This window comes from Camelus ferus, chromosome 7 (assembly GCF_009834535.1).
Source record: "Camelus ferus isolate YT-003-E chromosome 7, BCGSAC_Cfer_1.0, whole genome shotgun sequence".
Classification (NCBI taxonomy): domain Eukaryota; kingdom Metazoa; phylum Chordata; class Mammalia; order Artiodactyla; family Camelidae; genus Camelus; species Camelus ferus.
In genome coordinates, this window is record NC_045702.1 from 75,400,505 (window position 1) to 75,421,475 (window position 20,971).

Consider the following 20,971-nt stretch of genomic DNA (forward strand, 5'->3'; position numbering starts at 1 on the left):
CCTCCAAGTCCTTCTTTTTCTTTTTTCCTAGTACTGGCACTAAATAATAAAGAATGGTCCCAGACGATGTGTAAAACCTGAAAGGTTTATGAATTAGTCTCAGTTAATAGATACAACAACCTTGAGTTTCTAAACAAATAACATGCTAATGAATGTTAAGAGAGTAGAGACATCTTTGATGAATGTACAATTCATCCAAGTCCCATAAAATAAAATAATTTGGCATATGGTTGGGTTTACTGATGCTCTCTCCATATCAGACCTGATTAGCATCATGTATGGTTTCAGTTTCTGAATTTTGCTCTATCTTTATGACACTTAACCATAATACATCTCATTTCAGCCCTCCTATATAGACTTTCATCCCTGATCTCCAACCAGCATACACTCTCTATGGTACAATAAATGTATGGTAGAGGATACTGGTTAAGATAGTGGCGTTTGGGACCAGATAGACCTAAGTTCAAATTCCAACATTGACACTCATTTACTGGCTAGTCTTGGGTGAGTTACTTAATGTTTCTAAATTCTAAATTCCTCCTCTGTAAAATGGAGATAATTATAATCCCTCTTGCAGGGTATTTCTGAGGCTCAAATGAGATAATGTATATAAAAGCACTTAGCACAGAACCTGGATGTGTTAAACACTGTAAATATTAATTTATTATTATTATACCTAAAACACTGTCCATGGCCTATAGTCATAGATATTTCAAGCAGTTTTTGAAAGTCACAGAAAAAATTCTCAGCCCCTTTATTCTACTACTGTTATTTCTCAGTTAACACTTGGGAGAACTATTCAAAAACCACTCTGCCAGCCTTCCTTGATAGCTCTTGTTGCTTTATGATGGTTCTGCTTGGGCCCAATCTCAATCACTACTAAGAGTGGCAAGTTCTGAGAGACAAGGCTTAGTTCAATTCCTGTTTTGGCTATGGTTTGGTAAGTGAGATAAATAGAAGGTATAAGCACATCATGTCTATGAGTATAAAAAAATTGGAGATCGGGCAACAGCTGGCAAAAAATTCAAAGCAATAATGATGATGTGGGATGACAATCCCACAGCAATAATTAGTCAAAAATGTGCAGAAAAGGCTTGGTAAGTTCTGATGAGTAGAAATAGCATCATGTCAGGCTTATTGTGTCCACTCATTCCAGAAGACTGAGAAAGGTCATAACCAGCCACCTAAGGTCCCAGTCATTTGGTTCCAGAGCTTTTGAAAGTACAACAGAGAAGGATTTGGAGAACAAGGCTGAGTGTCCTGGCCCAAAAATAAAACTCTACATCAGCTAGCAGCTATGCATTCAGAGTATAGACGAGCCAGGCTGCTTGCCTTTAAAAAAAAAGGAAAAATTGAAATATAACGTACATACAGAAGCAAAATGTTTCGTCTACAACTTAATGATTTTTTACAAAGTGAGCACAGTCATGTACCCAGATAAGGAAAAAGAACATTATCGACCTTAGGCCCCTTCCCAGGCATTACTGCCTTCAACGGTAACCACTTTCCTATCATTGTCGATTAGATCTGCCTATCTTTTAACACTGTAAACAGAATCATACAATATATACTTCTGTGTTTGCTTTCTTTTCATCAACAATATTCTTGTGAGACTGTGATATTGTGATTTATAATAAGAAATATACATTCAGTCTCCAACCCATTCCTGGTTCAGAGCTCCTAAAACTCTTGAAATCACCTGATTAGAGCCAAAAAGGTGTCTTTTGTTATATTAATGAGGTGACTTTTGAAAAGCCCTTAGGTAACCTAGGGATGGGGGCTGGTTGCCAGGGGAACCAATCAAGTGATTAGAGTCTTGGAACTTTCAGTCCCACAACCCAATCTCAAGGGAGGGGAGAGGGGCTGGAGGCTGACTCATTTGCCAGTGGCCAATGATTTAATCAGTCATGACTATGTAATGAAGCCTCCATAAAAAATAATAAAATAACAAAACAGAATTCAAAGAGTTTCTGGGTTGATGAACACATGGAGGTGCTGGGAGAGTAGTGCTCCTGGAGAAGGCATGGAAACTCGCCCTTTCCCCATACCTTGCCCTGTTTTATCTCTTCCATCTAGCTGCTTCTGAGTTATAGTCTTTTATAATAAACCAATAATATTGTAAGTAAAATGTTTCTCTGAGTTCTGTGAGGCCACTTTCACAAATTAATCAAACCCACGGAGGGGTTTGTTGGAACTTCCAATTTATAGCAGATAGTTCAGAAGCCCAGGTGACAATCTGGATTTGCAACTGGTCTCTGAAGTTGTGGGGGGCAGTCTTGGAGTGACCCCTTAACCTATGGGATCTGATGCTATCTCAGGGTAGATACTGTCAGAATTGAGTTAAATTGTAGTATTTCTTCTTGGTGTGGGGAACCACCCCTCCTCAACACACACACACACACACACACACACACACACACACACACATTGGATTGATGACCAGAACCTTTAGAGAGTCACTCATGTTGTGTGCAGTTGTGGTTTGTTTATTTTCATTGCTATATAGTATTCCGTTGTATCAATATAAAATAAATTTTTAAAAATCCATTTATTATTGATGGACATTCAGATTGTTTCCATTTGGGGAGTTTTATAAAGGGTGATACAATAAACGTTTTTGTACCTGCCTTTTGGTATACATTTATACAGATTCCCCTGCTTTTCTGTTAGGGACTATACCTAAGAATGGAAATGCTGGATCATAGAGTATGCAAATGTTTAGCCTTAGTAGATACTGGCAAACCTGTATCTTCACTTCAACAAAGTGGTTTTGCCAAATTATACTCTCACTGGCAAAATATGAGACTTTAGGATGCATTTCATTCTCACTGACACTTGGTATGTCTGTCTTTTTAATTTTAGCTTTACTGGTGGGTAATTTTAGCCTTATGGTTTTGATTTTTTTTCTTTTTTACATTAGCTATTTTTATTTATTTATTTTTCTTAAGTATAGTTGATTTACAATATTGTGTTAGTTTCAGGTGTACAGCAAAGTGATTCAGTTATATATATATATTTTAAGATCTTTTTCATTATAGGTTATTACAAGGTTGGACTATAGTTCTCTATACCAGACAGTAAATCCTTGTTGCTTATCTATTTTATATACAGTAGTTTGTATCTGTTAATCCCATACTCCTAATGTATCCCCTGCCGTCCCCTTTGGTAAATATGTTTGTTTTCTGTGTTTGTGAGTCTGTTTCTGTTTTGTATATAGACTCATTAGTATTCTTTTTTAGATTCCACATGTAAGTGATAGAATATTTGTCTTTGTCTGACTTACTTCACTTGATGTGTTATTCTCTAGGTCCATCCATGTTGCTGCAAGTGGCATTATTTTATTCTTTTTTATGGCTGAGTAAAGTCCATATCTTCTTTATCCAGTCATCTGTTGATGGGCACTTAGGTTGTTTCTATGTCTTGGCTGTTGTAAATAGTGTTGATATGAACATTGGGGTGCACGTGTCTTTTCAAATTAATGTTTTTGTTTTTATACCTAATAGTAGCATCTCCCACCTGGTTCTGCTGTGAAGGACTGTTTAGAAAACTATGACGTGCTGAAACATTATTATTATACTCCACATCATTACTCAAGTAATACTCATTATTTTATTCCCATGTTAAAATATACATATAATAAAACCATAATTTTAATACATTCACATCATGACATCATGAGGTAAACATAATTAATTTATTCATATTAACTTTAATATAAAATAAAATTTTCTGGTATTGTTTGATATATTGTTTGCAGGCCTGGATTAGGCAGTGGAGTTGAAGAAAATGTCATTATTGTCTAGAATCTATGTGAATAGAAAGCACTTGATTTGTCAGCACAGTTGATTTTGAGTCTTCAGTTGTCTCAATCCATTTTTATATTTAATCATATCAGTTATGCCTTAATATGGGGAAATTCCACTGCACTATGTAGATAAAGCCTTTGAAAAAGGAAACATACTGCATTGTTCTTGCTTTACCTCACTGGGAAAACATTCTTATGATCACATTTAAACACTTGTTCATTGAGATTTACCTGCAACTTTATCAGACAATTCCCTGGAAGTTAGGTAGGCATTTCTGGGAATTTGTTGAAAACACTATGATGTCATTCAGTGAAGTGTAGACTTAATTTTCTAAATGATATTCTGGTTCCCCGAGTTACTAGACCAAATTGAGAGGGTTATTCTTTATCTGGTGAACTTGTGATAAAAGTGCAACAAACATGAAGACAACAAAAATGGGAAGGGAAATGATTTTTTTTGTCCTACCTGGTTACATGGGGATCTTTCTTGAGGCTTTGGTTGTGTAAGAGATCTTCCGCGAGATTTCAGTTGGTTTTCTATGAGAATTGTTCCACATGTAGATGTATTTTTGTTAGTTGGGGGAGGTAAGCTCCATGTCCTTCTGCTCCGCCATCATGATCTTTGCCTCTGGAAGGGGAATGATCTGATATGGTGAGAAGTCATCTTAAAAACTGTGAACAGACTCATTTCTTTCCAGATTGCTTCACATACACTATCTTTCTCTAAAGGTCTTACAGAGATTGGCCATCTAGAATGAAGCTGGGAGCAATGAGTCATGATATATACAATGCAAGGGTTGGATTTTCTGAGCAGTTTCTGTAGCCGAGCACTTTCTCAGTGCTTCATGTGCATTATCTCTTTTAACCTTCCTAATAATCCTCCAGAATGGGTACCAGTGTGTACCAGCTGTACAGCTAAATAAAGTGAACTTTGGCAAAAATAAGTAATTTGGCCACAGTGACACAGTTAATAAATAATAAGTCAGGATTCATCCCCAGGTAGCTAGACTTAAGATCTGGCACTCTTTATTCAACAGTATGCTATACTCTCTTTGCATCCTGTCAGTAGACATTTAACTTCTGAAGGGAAATTAGAGCAGGGATTTTCAAGGTGTACTCCAGAGAGAAATTAATTATATGCTCTTTATCACAAACATGATCACCTTATCAGGTTAATCAGCAGCCATGTTGCACTGAATCCACCAAGTCCCTCAACTTGTATATACCCAGTAAGACACACGCCACAAACATGCAAAAGTAAAATCAAGAACCTAAACAATTCCAGACACTGTTGTTCAAAGAGAAGTCACTGAACATCCCTTTGATCAGATATTTCTACTACCCTTAAAGTAATCTTTTAAGTTGCTTCTTTGCCAATCATAAAATTATTACCAGCTTGAACCCTGTATCACAAAGATTAGAATGAGGCAATTTGGTAGATTTAAATAGCCTAAGAATGGGAAATGAAGATAGGGAAGACTAAAGAAGAACAAAAGAGTGGACAGAAATAAAGCACAGAGCTGGGATCTAGACTGGATGAAAGGTATAAATCCTCTATATTACTATGATTTCTTTGTGACTCTTTGATGTGCTGTGTTGATGATGGTTGCTTTGCTCTGTTCCATTATTTAAATGGTTGATTGAAAAGCACTTTGTAGTGACCAAATATTCAATCTGATTTAGTGATCCTGACAACCTAACTTGGATAGTTTGTCAGTGAAGTATGTATCTCTTTTACTATATGTTCCAGTTATCTCTTGATGTGAAACAAAATAGCCCAAAATTTCATGACTAAAAACAATGGCAATCATTTATTTGGGGCAGAGCTTTGCAGAAGTGGCTCGTCACTAGTCCACACAGTACTAGCTGGGGTGGCTCAACTCAGGGCTGGAGGATCCATTCTCCAGATGGCGGTTACACATTGTGGCAAGATGGTGCTGGCTGTCAGATGGGAGGTCAGGCAGGCCTATGGAATGGGGGCGGGGGGGGGTCTCAGTTCTTCATCTTGGACTTTCCTACAGCTTGGTAGCTGAGTTGTAAGACCAAAAGCATCAAAAGAACCAGGCACAAGCTGTTGCCTTTTATGACCTAGCCTCAGAAGTCATATAACATCACTTCTGCCGGAATCACAAGCCTACCTAGACTCAAGGGGAGGGAACATAGTTACCACCTCTCAACAGGAGGAACATTAAAGCCATGTGTTAAGAAAAGCATGTGGGATGAGAGATATTATTGTGACCATTTTTGGAAAGTGAAACTTGACACACCATATGTGTTCATTCATACAATAAATATTTATTGAGCACTGAATTAGCAGTTAAGTGGTGAAGAAAAATATACATTTATTGTCTGGTGAGAGAATAGGCATGATTCAAACATCTTATATATATATAAATTACAATGGTGATAAATAGTGCAAATGAGAGAGCATGAGGAAGTATAAGAAGGTCTAAGAGGTTGGTAAAGGTTTCTTTCCAGAAGAACAAATCAGAGTTAAACTGAAATCTTGAAGATGAGGACAGGTAAATTTCTCCAAGAGCATTCCATGCATAGGAGACAGCATGTGGAAAGGCCCTGTGGCAGAAGGACAATAATGTGGTGAGAAAAAGGATAGAGAAGTGAGTGAGAAGGACATAGTCAAATAGGCTGAGGCTGGCGAGGCTGGTTGAAGTGTCCAGACCAGGCAGGAGCATGCTGAAACATTTTGCCTTTAGTCTCAGAGCAGTGAAAAACCAGCGGAATGTTCTAAACAGAGGTATAATCAGATCTACATTTCAAAAAGTACGCTGTCCTCAGTGTGAGAGATGAATAGGAGAGGGTGAAAGCAAAGAGGGTGAGAAAGCATTGTTATGCTGTGGCTATTGCAGTAGTTCAGGCAAGAAGTGATTAATAACTTAGATTAGCCTGGTGGTAAAGATGGAGAGAATTGAACAGATTCAAGAAGTAGATAGGAGGTCCTGTATTTATTTAGATCTCTCCTGAACCACTGGACTTTGGTTCCTCTAGAGTAATAGGGGTCAAATCTGAATAACCTTTGAATCCATACCACTTAGCCCAGCATCTGGAATTTAAGAGACAATTAATGAGTATTTGTTGGACAGATGGATGATGGATGGATAGAAAGATCAATAAGAAAATAAACACATCTCTCCTCTTCAATTCTAAGTTCCCTAGTTCTTTCCTGCCTTAATGCCTTTACTGGTTTTGTCCCCTCTTCCTGTAACATCTTCTCTGCTTGTTCTCACTTTTCTCTGTCCCTCATCAATCCATCCCTCATCAAGGGAACTTTCTCAGGTTTAAAGCTAATTAGATGCTTCCCTCTGTGTCTTCAGAGGATGCCTCTATTAGATGCTGGAACTTACTACACTGCATTGCAGAACTCAATCTGTCTCTCTTTTACCTGATAGTATGCGCCCTCTCAGGCAGGGACTCTATCTCATTCATATCATTAAGGCCAGCAATTAGCACACTGTACAACCTACAGTAGCCACTAGTTAGTAATTGTTTATGTCAGTGAATGAAAGGAATGAATCTTGCACATGGAAGAGCCCAAAATGCAAGGAGTCAGAGCTTATGTTCTGTGGGGGGTAGATTAGGAGTTCAACTAGCCTCCTTCCCCAAAGGGTTGCCATTGACTCTGCTTGGGAAGAGACTGGAAGATTGCTGATGGGCTGTCTTCATTCCCCATCCTCCCTTCAGAGTATGCAGCCACCCCTCCACCCCTGGCCAAGAATCTGCTTCAGCATTTGGAGAAATACTCAGCTGCAATTTCAGAATTCTTCATCACAAAACACAGTAGGAATGAATTGGGCCTGAAAAATACTTAAAAGCATGTGCTTTCAATTTAAAAATGTAATAAATAGACTACCCCTCCCAACAGAATAATTAGTTGGAGCACTATTTCATGCTTTCAGTGAGGACACTAATGAAATACAAATGCTCACAAAACTGAGAAACACTACCAGGTGAGATGTGTGATGATTTAGGCCAGTGCTTCTTAAACTGAGATCCACATATTCTTCAGCATTTATGAGTTCTCTAGGAGAATTTTTAATTTTAGGTTTTAATTAGGTGCTAATTTAAAAATTAGTATGGGCATATTTCAAATTATCTGATACATTTACTATCTGGTGAGGAAACAGGCTGAAAAACAGTGCTGACAAACAGTTTTGGATCAGAGGAGGACTCTGTAATTGCATTTGCATTGATGCTGATGATCCACCAAAGAGTTTAGTTTTAAATATGTTGGTAAGCATGTCCAGCTCTATTACACATCCTAATGTCAAGGTGACTACACTCATCTCACAACTACTATTAGACAACTCTCATTACTTTTAAAGACAAAAAAAAAAAATCCCACTCTTCTTTTTTGCAGTGGTAATTAGCAATTGAAAATCATTTTCATAGAATAAGATGTTCATTCCTTACTTACTGTCTATGATACTATCATTTGAAAATGCAGTACAACAGAGAGTAATGCCATGAAGTAGTAACACATGAAAGAAGTGGTCTTTATATGTAAAGTCATTCATTCATTCTTTTGATATCTGCAATATGTCATGTACTACTGTTCTATGCTTTGGGGACACAGCAGTGAATCAGAAAATGTTCCTGGTCCTATGGAGCTTACATTCTAGTGAATGACGTCTAGGCACCAAGTAGAGCCAGAGTATGTTTTGGTCCAACTGTGTAAGGGAGAGTTTTGCAGTAGTTTGGAGGGAGAAAATTGGTGAGATAATTGAGTTGTCACAGGGCACATTGTAGCCCAGACATTACAGCCTCTAAAAATACCTGTGCCAGATCAACCGTGGCCAAATTCGCAGTGAGAGAGGACTGTTTGAGTTAATCTTGTCTTTATGCATATCAACCTGTATTAGTATGTGTGAATAAATAATTTTAAGGAAAAGACTTTTATTTGGTGGTACCTTTAAATTTCTTAGTTATGTTCTGGAAAAGTTAATTTGAATTTTATTAGTTTGGTGATTTGTCTATATTTAATTCATAAGTGAATTTTGGATTGATAATTGCATAAGTAGGTTTCAAAATAAGCATAAGAAATGGGAGTTTACACTTAATTTGGTAAACAATTTTATTGATGTGTAATTGACATGCCATAAAATTCAAGCATTGTAAGTGTTCAGTTCAAGGATTTTTTAAATAAATTTCTACAGTTCCACTATCCCCATAATCTAGTTTTAGAACATTTAAATTTCCCCCAAAAGTTCTCTTGTGCCCATTTGAATCCATCCCTGCTCCCACTTCCAGCTGCAGGTGATCACTAACCTACTATCTCCAGATATTTTCCTTTTCTGGAAATTTCTTATAAGTGGAATCTTTTGCATCTGGCTTCTTTCACTTAGCATCATGCTTTTGAGCTTCATCCATCTTGAAGCATGTATCAGTAGTTTTTTCATGTCTGTGGTTAAATAAATTCTGTTGTATAGATAAAACACATTTTGTTTGTCCATTACCAGTTCACAGACATTTGGATTGTTCCCTAGCCAATCTGACAGTCTATCTTTCGATTGTGGTGTTTGGTCCATTCACTTTGTTTTTGAAGTTAAAGTATGTGTATGTTTACTTTTACATATAATTTTTAAAATTAAACTTTTTATTTTGAGATAATTGTAGATTCATATGCAGTTATAAGAATTAATACAGAGATATTCATGTGTACCCTTCACCCAGTTTCCCCCAATTGGTAACATTTTGCAAAACTAGAGCACTATAGCATAACTAGGATATTGACATTGATGCAGTCAAAATATAGAACATTTCTATTAATACATTGATCTCCACAGTTGTCTTTTTATAGCCACACCCACTTCCCTTGGATACCCACTCCTTCCTTAACCCCTAACAACTGTTAATCTGTTCTCCACTTTATAATTTTGTAATTTTAACAATGTTATATAAATAGAATCATACAGTATATAATCTTGTGGGATTGGCTTTTCGTCACTCAGCATAATTCACTGGAGTTCACCAAAGATTTTGCATGTATCAATAGTTTGTTCCTTGTTCAAAAATGGTGAGTGATATTCAGATTTGAAGGACAGTTTTCCTGTATATACCATTCTTGGTTTACAGTTATTTTTTTTCTTTCAGCATATTAAATATGTCATCCCAATGCCACTAGCCTCCATTGTTCCTGATGAGAAATTAGCCATAAATATATTGTTGTTCCAGTGTTCCTATGAATTGTTTTTCTCTTGCTGTTTTCAATATTTTCTCCTGGTTTCTCATAGTTAGCTTCAGCAGTTTAACTATGATATGCTTAGATATTAATCTCTTTGTGTTATCCTACTTGGGATTTGTTGACCTTCTTAGTTCTCTAGAGCAATGTTTTTCATCAAATGTGTAAAGTTTTCTGCCATTATTTCTTTAGGTAAACTTTCTGGCCCTATATAGGACTTCCATTACACATTCTTTGGTACACTTGATATCGTCTCACAGATCTCTGAAGCTCTGCTTATTTTTTTAACTCTTTTTTTCTCTGTGTTCTTCAGATTGGATACTTCTCTTAATTTATCTTCAAATTCACTGATGCTTTCTAGTATTATGTCAAATCTGCTGTTGAACCCATCTAGTGAATTTTTCATTTCAGTTGTACTTTTCAACTCTGGAATCACCATTTGGTTCTTTTTTTGTAGTTCCTATTTCTCTATTGAAATTCTCTATTTGTTGAGTAATAGTTATACTTTTATTTATTCTTTAAACATGGGTCTCTTTCATTTTTTAAAACATATTTTTTAAAATTTATTTTTATTATTGAAGTATAGCTGATTTACAATATTGTGTTAGTTCCAGGTGTGCAGCAAAGTGATTCAGATATATATATATATATATATGTATTTTCAGATTATTTACCATTAGAGGTTATTACAAGCTATTGAATATAGTTCCCTGTGCTATACAGTAAATCCATGTTACTTATCTAGTTTATATATAGTAGTTTGTATCTGTTAATCCCATATTCCTAATTTATCAGCACCCCTCCTCCTCTTTCCCCTTTGGTAACCCTAAGTTTGTTTTCTATGTCTGTGAGTCTATTTTGGTTTTGTGTATAGAGTTATTAGTATTTTTTTTTAAATCCCACACACAAGTGATATCATATAATATTTGTCTTTCTCTGTCTGACTTATTTCACTAAGTATAATATTCTCTCAGTCCATCCATGTTGCTGCAAATGGCAATACTTTATTCTTTTTTATGGCTGAGTAATATTCCATTGTATATACACATGTATATCACATCTTCTTAAGCCAGTAGTCTGTTGATGAGCACTTGGGTTGTTTCCATGTCTTGGCTATTGTAAATAGTGCTGCTGTGAACACTGGGGTACATGTATGTTTTTGAATTAGAGTTTTCATCTTTTCTGGATATATACCCAAAAGTGGGATTGCTGGATCATATAGTAGCTGTAGTTTTAGTTTTTTAAGGAATCTCCATACTGTTTTCCTTAGTGGCCACACCAATTTACATTCACACCAACAGTGTAAGATGATTCCCTTTTCTCTATACCCTCCCCAGCATTTATTATTTGTAGACTTTTTGATGAAAGCCATTCTGACCAGTGTGAGCTGATACCTCATTGTGGTTTTGGTTTGCACTTCTCTAATAATTAGTGAAGTTGAGCATCTTTCCAAGTACCTGTTGGCCACCTGTATATTTTTTTTGAAGAAATGTCTATTTAGGTTTTATGCTCATTTTTTTTATTGTGTTGTTTGTTTGTTTGTTTTGATATTGAGTTATATGAGCTGTTTGTATATTTTGAATATTAACTCCTTGTTGGTTGCATGGTTAAAACATGTTTTAAATAGCTGCTTTGAAGTTTTCATGTACTAAAACCAGTATCTGGGACCACTCCAAGTCATTTTCTACTGATTGAGTTTTCTCCTTAGTAAGGGGTTAGATTTTACTCTTTCTTTGCATGTCTCATTTTTTAATTGTTGTTGTTGAAAACTGAACACTTTAAGTAATAAATTATAGTAAATCTAGATTCTCATTTTTCCCTCCTGAGGGATTTTTTTTTCAGTAACTTGCCTGGACTTAGCTTGCAGAATCTGTCTCTCTTATGGTATGTGATTGCTGATATCTCTGCTCAGGTATTTTTTTTTTTTAATGATTATTATATTTGTTTTTTAGACTGGCTTCCTGCATTTTTTTTTCCCTTAGGTGTGCATAGCTTTGTGGTCAGGCAGTATTTTTGGTAGAGACTGTGCTCAAATACATCAAACCTGTAGAGCTCCAATCCTCTGACAATGGATTCTGGCATTTCTCAAGTCTTCTTCAGCTTTTACTTTCCATCAAATCCTTTCTGGTCTCCTCCAAATGTGCATGTCACTCTTTAGTTGGCCAGGGATGTGGCGAGCTTATCTAGCTTTTCTATGGCTCTCTCATTTCCAGGGTATCTACATTAAATTTCTGACTTGCCCTAAGTGGGACCTTGAGCTTGCAGATTTGTGGGTTTTCCATACTTATTTCTCACTGAGCTAGCTAACTTCAGTGATAATGTTGCTTGGCCTGGGCTCTTGTCCTTCACTCTAAATGAAGTCTTCCCCTTCTGGCAGAAGCTGCTGGTATTCATGGCCAGCCCTGCCCTGATAGAACAACATGCTGACTGAGCTGGTGGTGAGTAGAAACGGAGCCACCCCAGGCAAAAAGACCACAGACTCTGCTTTTCTTATTCAAATTATAGCTATTCTTCATGAATAAACACCTCTCAGTTTGTTGTTTGCCTTTGAAACCTTAAAATGGCTGTTTTGACAATTTTATTCAGTCTTTTACTTGTTTTGGAGGAGAGGAGGCACCGACTTCTTCATGCCACCATATCTGAAAGTTGATTAAATTAAGTTTTATGCTTTTAATTTTTACTCTGCACATTTAAGTAACATTGCAATAATAATCTTATAAGTCATTACTGTGGGTACACTAGTTTTTTTTTTTGAAGAATACATACTCAAGTTTGGAAAACACTGTAGGTTTGTGAGAATTCACAAGGTAACATCCACTTTGAAACTAAATGACATTTCTGGTGATGCACCCTTTAAAAGGGAGAATCAAATAGCATGTCTGAATATTATAAAATGTAGAAATTAATTATAAATTTAGCTTCTCATGGGAACTTTTTCAGTTTATTAATTTTTCTATATAAGAACCAAGTAAAGGCAGATTCTTCAGAGAAGAGTGAGTGGGATGAGGTATTTATCCAAAATGAAATAGTCTACAGTCTTAAAACAAAAATCACATAGGCATGTAGTCTAGGGACCATTAGAAAAGTAGGTTTTTACTAAAGTTTTGTCAGAGGGTGGACATGATAGATTTGATTAAAGTTCTTGATTTTTTGCTCATTTGTTTCCTGTAAGAGGATTATGTATCCCTAACACACTGACATTAGGCTTTTTCTTATGATAAGCTTTTGCCAATGGAATATGAGATGACATGCTGCATGCTATATTTGAGCAGAAGTTTTAGATACTGTTCTATAATTTGCCTTAATCTCTTATACTTTCGTCCTTATGCCAACAACATGTCCCAGATAAGGGCTGCTCCTTCAGATTGGACCTAAGAATGGCAGTATAAGCAGACCTGAAGTCAGGTCTACTATCTGGACCTTGGTTAGCCAATCAACAACCGTTGTGTGGTGTGGGTTAGAAGAAAATGCTTCTGCTTATAAGCAACTGAGAGTTTGGGTTGCTTCTCTAGCAAAAGCAGATTAATATAGACATGAAAATGTGTCTCTTCAATAAAAGCACTGAGTTATCATGATTAATACTTTTGTGTCACAAGGGCAGTAAAAGAAGGCATCTGGATGGGTTTTCTTCACATTTAGAGGGGTGTTTGGGATTACAAGATTTAAAATAAATAGTATGTGGCTTGGGGGAGATTCTCACTAAGGCTGAATATGAGATTTGAGAGATTTGAGCGATTGCCAAGTAGGAGAGGTAAGCTTTGTGGATAAAGATGCCTTTAGCAGAGAATCCAAGCAATGGTTTCAAATATGAGTCCAATATTAAAAATTCAAGTGTAAATGTTCCAAATGAGAACGTTGATTTTCAATCAAGGTACATCTTGAATGGAAGACTCCGTAAAGCAGGTTCAGAATGAATATCAAATAGAATTCATTTTTTAAAGATCAGGAAGACCAATCAGTACTAGACTCAAAGAGAACAAAACCTACATACTGAACTTAATATCATTTAATATAATATCATTCCATGATAGACAAAAAAAAAATCATACCTCAAGTGATGGTCATGTTTCCATAGTATTTTATTCAATAGAGGTTACTACTTACCTTCAGACAGAATTGTTCTGAAATTATCAAGGGCTTAAAAAGATTAACAGAGAGATAGTTCTTCTAACATAGGCTGTTGGAGGTTCAGACTTATGAGAAAACAACTTATGGTCTTAGCTGGGTTCTGGAAAGATGAAAAGAATTTATTAAAGGGATAACTCTTACACAGAATCCAATTCAAAATAGAGGGAAAAGGTAAAGAAAGAGAATGACTGATTTTCCTATTTCCCATTTCTCTCCGTGTGTGGAGTTCCACATCTCACTGCAAAGGGTATAGACCAAGGTGCAACGAAATCAGAGCCTTGTGATCAATTTGACCTTGATTCGTAAGGGGCATTGAAACACTCAGTCCATCTGACTGCCACTGCTAACTGAGTGACTGATAAACTAAGAGATGTTGTTTCATGATTTCCAAAAAGCCCTAAAAGAAAACTAAGATGGGGAAGAGGCAGAAGGAAACTTACGGTGAGTGAAAAGAGCTTCAATTACTAGAATATTTATTTTCTGGGGCGGGATCTGATATTGACCTTGGTAATTGCCCTAGAAATTAAGTAACAGATTTTAGAAATAATCTTTTTCTCCATTTTCCAAGGTCATAGCAATGATTCATCTGAAAATACTAACCACTCATTGCCTGAAAGATTATAACAGTTGGATTTCAGAAGGGATTTTCAATTTTGTATAAAACGTCTGCATCGTCAGAGTCTGATATCTCTTGTTTGGTCTTACCTCATTTTTTTTTTTTTCAAGTACTGCATTTTATCTTTTTTTGCAAAGTCATCCTGGAATAGTCTTTGTAGAACAGGATAGAATTTTACTGCAGAAAGGGACCTGAGAATCCCTCTGATGTCCCTTTTCCCTCACCATAATTCTAGAGATGAAGAATGGAGCCCCAAGAGTGTTGGTCTCTCATGATTAGCTAAAGGCAGTGCTGCGTCTGGATTCCACGTCTCTTGCCCTCCAAGGCTTTCACACTTTCCCAAGTCATCACAGGTTAGTTTGGGATCAAAACGTTTCGTTCTTTAACTCACCAGGAATCTTTTTAGTAGCATTCGACTGTTCTTATTTTGTTATTTTCTCTCTTATAGCCCTAACATTAAGATACAGTTTGGGGAAAAGTGGATCTCACTACTGACCCTTTGTGGCAGTAAGAGAAAAACATTTTTAACAGTGAAGTTTGAGATTTGAGTGTTCAGTGTTTCTAATTTGATGCTGTCAATAACACTGACTTTTACTAGTTATTTAGCACATATGAATCATGTTATAATTTCAAAATACTTTTCTATCAATAGTAACTCCTTAGCATGAACCAGGCTAGACTTATTATTTCCTCTTCCCCAAAACATCCTTCCTGATCACATCATATTTGATAAATATAGGTAGTTGCCCAGATGCTTAGCTGTTTGAACTCCTGAAGTCTGCATGGTGCTAGACTAAAGCTTTAGATTAAGAATAGGGACAGTCTTACTCTGCGGTTTCTGGTTGCCAAGGGCAAGGTTGGGGATGGGCATGGGGGATTTGGGAAGAAGATGTAGGAGGATAATCTGCATTCACTGATGGCAACTAAAGAGTCTATAGGCATTGCAGTTCATGCCTAATTCCAAGAGTCTTGTGAGATCCTGCTTCATCCTGGAAGGATGAAGGTGGAGAGAAGGGCCATTGGCAGGGTTCATTTCATCCTTGACTGACCCCTCACCTCAAGGAGCAACAGTTCAGATTCTTAGGGGGAAGGGATCACTTCAGATCAGCAACACACCAACACCGTTCTGTTCCTAGCTGCTGTTGATAAGATGGGACCCCTTGTGTGTGCCCAATGGCAGACTGATTCTGAGCACGAACCCAGAGGCAATTCCAAAACTGGAATAAGAATAAGGCTCTCCTTGGGCATGATTCAAATAGAAAAGCTCTTTGAATCACAACATTTGAATCTGAGTCACTCGCCAGTCTTTTCTTGGTCCTGTAAAGGCAATTTAAGCACTGAGATCTAAACCAGGCTTTTTGATTCTCAGCCTTTCCCCTCTCAGCGACCTTCCATCTCAGCCACCCCAGGGGAACAGTAAGATGTCTTTTAGGCATTGATTTTAAAGAAAGACCACTTTATACAAGCAGGTTTAGGGGGATTTGAGGGCTTGGAAGAGTCACTAGAAATAACTGTCAGTTCTTGCTGTAAAGCTATCTCTGCCCCTGGGACACATGGCCTGCCAGATGGCCCCATAAATCCGATTACCCTCACCTTTCCTCTGCCTCCTTCCATGTTAAAACTCTCCTGATTTTCTTACTTACCAGCAATTTCAGGAGAGATAAGACAAATGAAACCTAGCAGAAGTTCTGACCCTCCGTCACCACTAATGCACTGATGATGCATCATCACGAATTATATTTTTAGAGATTCGCAAGTGTTATATTGGGCTGGCTCATATTTAGGTCATCCTCTCTACCTTACCCCCCAAATCCCTCTAATTTTTAAAAGACCTGAGAGTCTACAACCATACTTGGGAGAAATCCTTAGTCACCTAAACTTACATGTCTCATGCCACTGTTTAATTCTGTCCTCTTTACTTCCAAAGTCCTGCCTCATGGACCTTGAACTGTCATACCTGAACTTCATGCCTTTAGGAAAAGCTGAATGTAAGATCCTAACTCACCTTTTAAAATCCTTTCTTAGTTTCAATCCCTTTATTAGCTTCTGTGTCCCACATCCCTGTTTCCACTGTCTCCCTCTCTCTCCCCATAAAATCTCAGAACTTCAGGTTAGAGGAGGGGTATGGTTGGTCTGCATCACTTAGGGTCTGACCTCTCTTCTATAGAACAGCCATTTATGAAGTATAGTATCTTCTGGAGCTTTCTTTCCTTCCTCCGCAGCAGCTCCTTCTCCAAGCTGAACCAGTCTAAGAGTTCTGACCTCTTCCTAACATCGTATTCCACCTTGTGTCTCATGTCTCTCACTGTTCTAGTTAAGAAAGTGGACAGATTGGGCATTATGGTAAGAGGGTGTCAAGGAGCTTCCACATGTTTTTGCATTATAATAAAGTGTGTGATTAAGTATATACTTAAGGGTCAAATTCTGGCATAATTCTCTCCCTTCTACTCAGAGAATTCAGTGGTCTTATGGTTCAAAATGGTTGGTTGCTAAAATCTGATGCTGCTATTGAACATTCTGGTTTGATTGCTTTGAGCAGAGATTACACGCTTCTTTATCCAAAAAAGTAACAAATGGAAACAGAGAAAAGGAGTTTGAAAGGCTGGGACAGTTAAAAAAGCAATAGAGGCTTGAAAGGGAAAACTTTAAGCTAAGGAAACAGCACAAAGTGCAGGTATATAACAGCAATGCCACATGAAAATATAAGGGGTTATATATGGATCATTCAGAGGAAATTCTCTGAAAACAACTCTCTGGTTAGCTACATCTTTGGGTTATTGGAGGAGGGGGAAATACCTAGACAAGGAAGGAAAACAGTCATCTGGTGTCACCATTGTATCCTGAGTACCTAGCACAGTGCCTGGGCACAGAGTAGCTGCCAGTGAGAATTAGTTTAAGAAATGTAACCCTGGCCACACTACTCAATATTTTCAAACTGCACATTTCTGTGACACAGTCACTTCCATATCCCATAGGCCCCATCTATGGCAGGATTTGTGGGGAAAATGACCTGACTTAAAGGAAAGTATAGGCCATCAATAGGCTACAGTTTATCTGGCTGCATGGGTTGGGGAACGCGAAGAGGAGACAAGTTCAGCTGAGCAAGTTTGAGGCTGTCATTAAGGTGTGTCTTTTACGTTTTTGTCTGTCAGTTTCCTGCCCAACTTCTGTCTCCACCTCGTGGACACGACCGGAGGCCACTGACGAGTTAGCTAGGGTCAATTTTCAGTGGTTGTCAGAGGGGAGTCCTTTGCAGGCGGCAGGTCTCTTGTCCCTTTGGCGTCTCGCCTACATCAGCCGCGCTGCCCCTCGCGCCTCTGCAAAGATGCAGAGGTCGAAGCACGTTGCTGTGCGACGCTTCAGATGGTCCCAGAATCAACCTCGGCGCCTGGCCCCTAACACCAACCGGGATCCTGGGTTCGCCTCTGGGATCCTAGTGGGTGCTCCCGCCCCCTCCTGAGGTGCCCCCTCCTCGACTCCAGGCCCGCTTCCCTGGCCCACAGCCGCCACTTGAGAGGCGTTCCTGGGTCGCCGCGGTCCTCCGCGCCGTGGGGTTTCCTGCGTGGAGCTGGGAGGAAGGCGGGAACTGAGCGGGGGAGGGGGGGCGCCCGAGCTTGCGCGCCCCGCTGCCCCGCGCGGGATTTGCCGCCTTCAGCTGCAGCAGCTGCAGCCGCGGCGGCGGGAAGCCGGGCGGAGGGCAGTGAGGAGGGCTGGAGCCCCAGCCAGGAGTGGAGGAAGGAGGGAGGGAGGGGGACCAGAAGGCTGTGCCAGGCGAGCCAGAGGGGTGCTCGGCGCTCCTCCGCCCTCCTTCCGGGAGCAAGGATGCAGACTCTGAAACTGGCGCTGCTGGGCTGAGGCGGAGGCAGGGGAGTTGCAGCGCGCGCGGCACGGTGAGTGTGTCTCCTGAGCGCGGAGAGGCGGGGGGAGGCGGAGGACGAGGAGGAGGAGGGGGAGAATGCCCGGAGCCGCCGCTGCTGCTGCCGCCGCCGCGATGCTCCCGGCTCAGGAGGCTGCCAAGCTGTACCACACCAACTATGTGCGGAACTCGCGGGCCATCGGCGTGCTGTGGGCCATCTTCACCATCTGCTTTGCCATCGTCAACGTGGTGTGCTTCATCCAGCCCTACTGGATCGGCGACGGCGTGGACACCCCGCAAGCCGGCTATTTCGGGCTCTTCCACTACTGCATCGGCAACGGCTTCTCCCGAGAGCTGACCTGCAGGGGCAGCTTCACGGACTTCTCCACGCTGCCCTCGGGCGCCTTCAAAGCCGCCTCCTTTTTCATCGGCCTCTCCATGATGCTCATCATCGCCTGCATCATTTGCTTTACTCTCTTCTTCTTCTGCAACACGGCTACGGTGTACAAGATCTGTGCCTGGATGCAGCTCACCTCTGGTGAATGCGCGCTCGCCTCTGGGAAGGCGGGGGGACCGGGACGCCCGAACCCGGGAAGGGCGGGAGTGGGAGGGACGGGGACCGTGCGCGCCGTTGGGGCCCAGCAACTTAATCCGCTCAGGTGGGAGCCCTGGGAGGCCGGAACCCCCGGGGTTCCCCAGCCTGGGCACCAGCGCCTCGTCCCGGGGCTTTCGAGAACCTCCAGGTGCGGGGGGCGCCACCCAGAGGGACGCGCGAGAGGCAGGGCGGTTGCTGGGCCGAGTCCGCTAAGAACTAAAGATGGGGAGAAGAAGCGGCAGTTTAGGGCCCGAGCTGAGGGACTAAGGAGGGACTGACAGCGCGGCGAAAAGCGGATTTGGAGAGGTTGTGGAAGGAGAGTCAGCCTGCTCTGTCCCTCTCTGGGACTGTTTCTGTCATTGCTTCCTGAGAGTGGTTGGGTATGGGGACTGGAGTGAGGTTGTTTCTCTCTGTCCTGGGAAGTTATAAAATTTTTATCATCCATCTGGAGATGAATAAATCCGTATTCTGTTTTGTGTTTTACCCTTTTAAGAAAAATGTAGCTTAGAATGTTCCTTAGCAATTCCCCAATGTCAAGGCTTCAGTTTGCTTCCTTGTCAGAGAAAAGGTTCTTCCATTCCATCTTTAAGCAGAGAGGAGTCTTGAGGGAATTAAGAATTCTAAAGGTCTTACGTTTTGGGAAGTGGCTTTAGGAAGATGGGCAGAGGAAAGCCTGTTTCGTTGGTATCTCTGATCACTCTTTGCCCGTGGCTAGTAGATTGTTGCTAGTTGGAGAATATGAAAGTACTTTTTCTGAGCATCAAAGTTACTTTCAACCCAGAAAGAATGGAGGTACGTTTCCTGGTAGCTTTGGAGAGTCCTGAAACAAAAACAGACTCTTTTCTCTACCTCTCGTGATCCCAAGTACCCTTTCTGCTAGCCACCTTGGATGCCTTGCCTTCTAAGGGCAGACTCCATCCTCAGACACTCGACACTCCCCTGTTCTAATGTTGGGGTCCTTTTGATTTTATGGATGGTCTGGTAGTACAGGAATATAGGATGTCTCAGGCAGCCACATTTTTCTCCTTTGGGTTTTATTTTGTTCTCTTTCTTTAAAGGTGTTAGTGTCAAGATTCTGTAGTTTTTCCTATGCCTGGGGAGGTTTTCTAGGGAGCAGGGATTTGATCCTGGAGTTTACCAGAGTGTTATAGGATGATTAAGTCCGTAAAAATGCCAGGCAAGCACATTAAGGTTCATGATCTTATACTGCTAGTTTAATATGAGAGAAGCTTGTGGAAGAATGAACTTGTTTGGAAGTTGTATTAAGTGTATCTCTGCAGTTTTTGATTTGCTGTGAACATGTGCAAGTGAAAGGCAAGAAATGTACATCAGCAGAGACCCTTCCCCTCCTTGCCCCCGACATATACCATTATTCTCCTGGATAATAAGAGTTTTCTGCTTTTCCTTACACCCCAATTTCTTGAAGCACCCTCCCCATGTTTTTATAGATAATGTTAACTTTTATAGCCATTTCATGAGCAGACTAACTTTGAGATTTGAATTAAATTCATGTATTATTGTTGTTCTTGACACTTCTCTCTGTTTGACTTTGAAGACAACAGGACACTGAGGATGCAGATGTTTTAGAAAAAGAATTGACCCTGCATAGCTAATTTTAATTTTTCTAAGTTAAATGACCTATTTAGGCTGGTGATTCCAATTGGATTGTTTTTCAAAGGTCTGAAAGTAATTTGCAGGTGATTTCTCAACAACATGTTACTAGATGTTTTATTTTTATGAGAATTTATACTCTAAACCCAAGTTCTTGTTGTTTT

The 20,971-nt window shown here is 39.6% G+C and overlaps 1 protein-coding gene across 6 annotated transcripts in view; it reads left to right on the forward strand.

Annotated features, from left to right (window-relative positions):
- The window catches only part of LHFPL3 (LHFPL tetraspan subfamily member 3), a 629,939-nt gene that overhangs the window by 65,477 nt on the left and 543,491 nt on the right, over positions 1-20,971 (forward strand). For 3 of the 6 annotated variants that reach the window (XM_032484193.1, XM_014556109.2, XM_006181028.3), the window contains exon 1: positions 18,675-19,139. The exons of 2 other annotated variants lie outside the window; for them this stretch is intronic. In XM_032484193.1, coding sequence (XP_032340084.1) covers positions 18,701-19,139 — 439 coding nt within the window. In that variant the 5' untranslated portion in view covers positions 18,675-18,700. Of the gene's footprint in view, positions 1-14,980; positions 15,099-18,674; positions 19,140-20,971 lie in introns of those variants that run through there. One more of the 6 variants, XR_004321616.1, reaches the window with a different exon arrangement.